We start from the raw sequence: 5,000 nt of genomic DNA, 5'->3' as shown, positions 1-5,000 counted from the left end.
CAGAGATACTGCTCTGCCAATCCACCTTTATACAGTATATGTGTCATATATAAACAGTGTAGATGCCATTTGTATTTAAACTAGAGTAGAGTATGTAGGGCCCTCCACCCATTCCATAGACCTTTCATTAATACTTCTCCCTGTTGTCTGCCCCGGTCAATTATCAAGCTATTGTACCGCAGATCTTTTTGTCAACCCCATCCCTAATTAATATCTGCCATGTTTAGCCGGCACCACTAACTCTCCTCAGCTTGCCGTACTTACTTTATCATCCTGGAAGTCTGGTTGAACAGGAATATCAGACTGGGCACACAAGGCAAACAGGGCCACCAGGCCCAAACTAAGCAGAAGTCCCTTCATGGTGCAATCTTGGTCCCAGGTATTATGATGTTTCCTCCTGTGTATGTGAGCAACACACTGAATCCTGACCTCTTTTATACAGAGCTGGATAACACTGTTAGACAATCACACAGCTGGGACCGGATCATGTGATTTAGAGGCCGGCTTTGACAAGTAACATATAAAAGAAATGAGCGCAAGAAAAAACAAAATCAATGTAACAATAATAACTTTGTGTTCAAATATTAAAAAATGTGTGCAGCACATGAAATAAGCAGAGCTGTCTCAATGAGCGGCACATCCCCACATCACCCCTTCCAATAAATGTTAGCATATACCTCAGTAATGGAAACTATCTCCTCCAAACCGGTCCCGATTTGGAGGCTATGATGTTTATCCACGATAATTTCACCTGGGCTTGCTGCGGAGCTCAAGCTGTACACCCGCTACTGGGTAAGGGAAGGGGGAAAGGGGGGATTCCAGCCGCAAACTGCGTCTGACGTCACGCGTCCCGCAGAGACTCCTGGATACCTCAACGTGTTTCGTGAACAACTACACTTCGTCAGGGGGTGTATCCTACCACTCCAAAGATACCCCTTATATAGGGGATGCATCTTACTGCAGTTTATATCCTATTGGTGCTTAAAAATCTTTTAACCTTATAAACAACCACAAACAAACACAAACATTATATACCATACAATTAAATAAATACATTAATCACATGTAACAACCATAATTCATACTACTATTAACTCATATTAACCCCTGCATTTAATTTACCTATATCAATTAGATCTATACAGAGCATGTAATCTACAATTGGTTAACATTTTTTCCCTACTACACACACACAGCCATCCACACATACATTACACACACAAGTTACCTCGATCAATGCCCCCCGCTCCCGCTTGCAAAATTAGGCAGGACACCCTGCGCTCACGCTTTGAGAGTTGGTGACGTCACCGGTCTCAAGCATGAGCGCAGTCAGTGTCAACGGGGCTGGGGCTATGGTGCCTTCACCGGTGCGGAGGCGTGCGGAGGCTGGTCAGTGAGCGGGCGCTTACCTGGCCATGGTGGGTGGGCCGTGGGGGCCGTGCCTAGGGGCATCACGGAGCTGTTTTGCCCTCATTGAGCGAGCCACTCAGGTGCCCGGCCTGTCGCACCAAGAAATCAGTTTGAACTGATTTATTGCGCAACGCGCGCCCCCTCCCACTTCCGCACACGTCCGCACGCCGCATGAACGCAAACACTGCCTTAAGGCAGTCTATTCGCTCAGCGTGCGGACACCTCCGCACGGTCTGTGGTACCATGGCCCCAGCCTAAGGCCTCGTCCAGGGTTGCTGCTTGCTGGCGGAGGCGCGCTGAGGCGCGCTTCTGCTCGGCACTGAGCCCCTACAGCCGCAATTAGAACTGCTTTAGTAGGGGCTCGCCTACGCTTCCGCAAGCGCACGGAGGCGTAGGTCTTAGCAGATTTTTACATTTCAGCGCTCGCCGGAGCGCAGGGCCGGTCACGTGAGCGGTTTGCCCAATGAGGGCGAACCAGCTCTGTGATGTCACTGGCCCGCCCCCGACACACCCCCTGACGGCGCGCTGTCTAAGGCCAGGGAAAGCACCCGCTTTCCCCGAGCCTCAGCGCGCCTCAGCACGCCAGCGGGGAGCTTGGCCGAGGCCTAAGAGAGAAAAAACAGATTTAGCTGACTAGCAAAACTCAGTATTAAAGTCTGTAATGGCTACGAATGACACTGTGAAAAAACATTGTTGCAATCTGCACCATTCTTTCTATCATAGTTGCGGGTAGCAGCCTTGTGTTTTGAGGCATTAGCACAGACTGTTCTACTCGTTGTTATTTCTAGGACCTTTGTATGCATCATCAAAGTACAAGCTGCCATTTCTCCATATCGCTGCCTGACCTATCCCTCTAATCTCACTATACTTTACAAAGAAATTGTACTGCGTTTGACCCAGTGACTTTGTCGCCGGGAGTTCTGGTACTGGGGCTCTAAATCCTAAAATGACTCCTGTCATTCTTCCTAAACATGTGTATATTTGTATTCAGCATTTTCTAATTGAACATTCTAGTATGTGTTACCATGAAATAAAATGCTGCAGACATTGTGATAACATTTATATTCCATATGATGTGTTATAGCAATTGGTTAACTGTTTGGGCTGGAAGCAGAGCGCAATGTCACCTTTTGGGTATGAGAGAAGGAATTCAGAGAGAGATATCTTTTCTGCTTGTTGGTTTAGGGGAACTCACAGCTCTAGAAAGTCTGTTATCTGTAGGACCTCCTGTCTAAGCCATGGTTAAAGAGCCTGTCGCCCTCAGGACTTGACTGTTTGAGAATAGGATATGGGGTCTGCAACCTCTAGCATTCAGGACTTCAGTATTGGGGAACAAAGCAAACAAAAAGGGCAACACGATTGTCACCTCTAGGTCTCAATAGCTCACAGGTTTAGCTCACTCATGGACTTCACCATTTGGGGGAGACGAGTTTGCTTTTATGATTTGGTTCCTCAGAGGAAGGAAAGGCACAGGAAATACGAACATATCACTTTTGGGAATTTAGCCCAGATTCACCAATAGGTGTTAATCTGTAAAACCTCTTACAGCTTTAAATTAATAACCTAAAAGGTGCCTTATGGTTGCGCACCACATAGGGAAAGGGGCACATAATGTGTTATGGCCCTATATATGAATTATTTTGTCCTGTCACCCTAGAACCACCCCCCTCACTCACATCTCTTGCTTCTCGGTTCAGTGCATACACAAGAGGATTAGTCCCCAAAATGACCACTTCTCACTCCTTTCCACTGAATTGTCCATGAGGATGTCTAGACCGAGTAAAGAATGATATTGATAGAGGGCCCTCTGCTTTCTTCCCCTCTTCATCATTTTCCTGCTAAAGGGTCAGGTCGTGCACCATGCAGGACTGAGAACTGACCCTGAACAGGACAGAGCATCGTTTGATGTCGTGGAATTGGTCGTCATTGCAACAACAATCCAAAACCTCATCGGCTTTTATTCTTGTCTTAGATTTGCTAAACCCCACTGCAATGCATTCTGGTCTTTTTGTAAGCCCATTATGCTAGGGACAACATAGGCAGCGTCTAACATGACATGAAGCATATATCATTCAAAAGCAAGAATAGCACCTATGATGTTGACCAATGTACCCATAAAACTGAGATTATTGCTTGATTTGATGAGATCTAGCTCCATGTAGGACCAAATGACCGATATGTTTCATATGTTGAAATTCTGAAGATTTTAGAATAATGGAAGAGTTAAAACTCCTATAAAAACAGCAAAACCTACCCTAAACCTTAAAATAAAATGTTTACAAATGGTTCCAGGATTAACTTTCATAATAACTTTAAAAGAAAAATATTTGACAGGTGTAAATACCCCCCCCCACACACACACCCATATTGGGGTTGCTATATGGGCTAAAGGAGTTAGATCCTAAACACCTGCCCCTCTAGGTAAGGTGTTTACAAATGACCAGACAGAGGTTTAGCTCCACCCCTGTTCTGCCCAGAGACAGAGGGTGAGAGAGAGGAGATAAATAGGAGAGCAGAAGGCTTCCAATGGTTAGATCCTGTGAGGAGAGACCAGGGAAGGATATGAATTGTAAATAGTTAAGTTGGGATACAGTTTTCAACAAAGGGGGATCAGTGTCCCTCAGGGGTTGCGCTACAGGTACCTGTAGCCCTGTGACTAATCTGATGTCAGTAACATAAGATATTATGAATTTAAAACCAGAGACAGAACATGAAACACAGACAGAGCTCGGTGCTACATCCAGTGACACTAATACACGGTACAGTGCCTAAATATAAATAAATATATATATATAGTGCAGAATAAATGAGTTCTTCAGTATTAGGTGATACCTTTTTTATTGGACTAACAATTTATGTCATAGGACAAGCTTTCGAGAGTTATCCTCTCTTCTTCAGGTCAAGCAATACTGATATACAAAGGATTCAATGGCTAAAACAGTGTAGAGAGAGGGGGAAAAACCCCCCAGATATTTACTGTAGATAAGGTAGGGTGTTAAGTGTTTGAAGCCAGGGGACAGTGTCAAAGAAAGGTGGGGAGGGGAAGGGATGCTGGGGGGGATAGAAAGTGTGGATGAGAATGGAGGCAAGCAGGATAATTACAAACAATTTTGATAGGGTGTGAGAAAACCCATGTCCGCATTAAGTCCTTTGGTTTTGGTGTCAAAGAGTCTTATCATTCTGAGTTCAAATGTTTTCCGTTCTTGGGTGCTTTTAAACATTCCATTGAGGATTTTGATTTTTAAATAATTTATGGAATTATCTGGTTGTGAGAAGTGATGTACCACAGGTGAGCGGTATCTTCCTTCTTCGTGATGGAGTATAGAGTGTCTGTGCATATTCATTCTTCCTTGTAGTTTTTGGCTGGTTTCCCCAATGTAGCAACCTTGGTCACATTTGTTGCACTGAATCATATACACTATATTCCTGGATGTGCAGCTGTATGATCCTTTAACATTGAATGTTCTATGGTTGTGACTGACTGTGGGATCTTGGCAAATATATTTGCAGAGTTTGCAGCGTTTGTTGCTGCATGGTTTTGTGCCATTATCCATGTCTTTAAAATTGTTGTGAAGTTTTCTGCTGACTAA

General features: G+C 44.6%; 1 protein-coding gene across 3 annotated transcripts in view; it reads right to left on the bottom strand.

Annotated features, from left to right (window-relative positions):
• Window positions 1-5,000, bottom strand: part of LOC142472217 (lipocalin-like) — a 225,673-nt gene that overhangs the window by 62,907 nt on the left and 157,766 nt on the right. Inside the window, exon 1 of one of the 3 annotated variants that reach the window (XM_075579108.1) lies at window positions 265-478. The exons of 1 other annotated variant lie outside the window; for it this stretch is intronic. In XM_075579108.1, coding sequence (XP_075435223.1) covers window positions 265-360 — 96 coding nt within the window. In that variant the 5' untranslated portion in view covers window positions 361-478. Of the gene's footprint in view, window positions 1-264; window positions 479-5,000 lie in introns of those variants that run through there. One more of the 3 variants, XM_075579107.1, reaches the window with a different exon arrangement.

Source organism: Ascaphus truei, chromosome 21 (genome assembly GCF_040206685.1).
Source record: "Ascaphus truei isolate aAscTru1 chromosome 21, aAscTru1.hap1, whole genome shotgun sequence".
Classification (NCBI taxonomy): Eukaryota; Metazoa; Chordata; class Amphibia; order Anura; family Ascaphidae; genus Ascaphus; species Ascaphus truei.
This window is presented reverse-complemented; position numbering and strand designations above follow the sequence as displayed.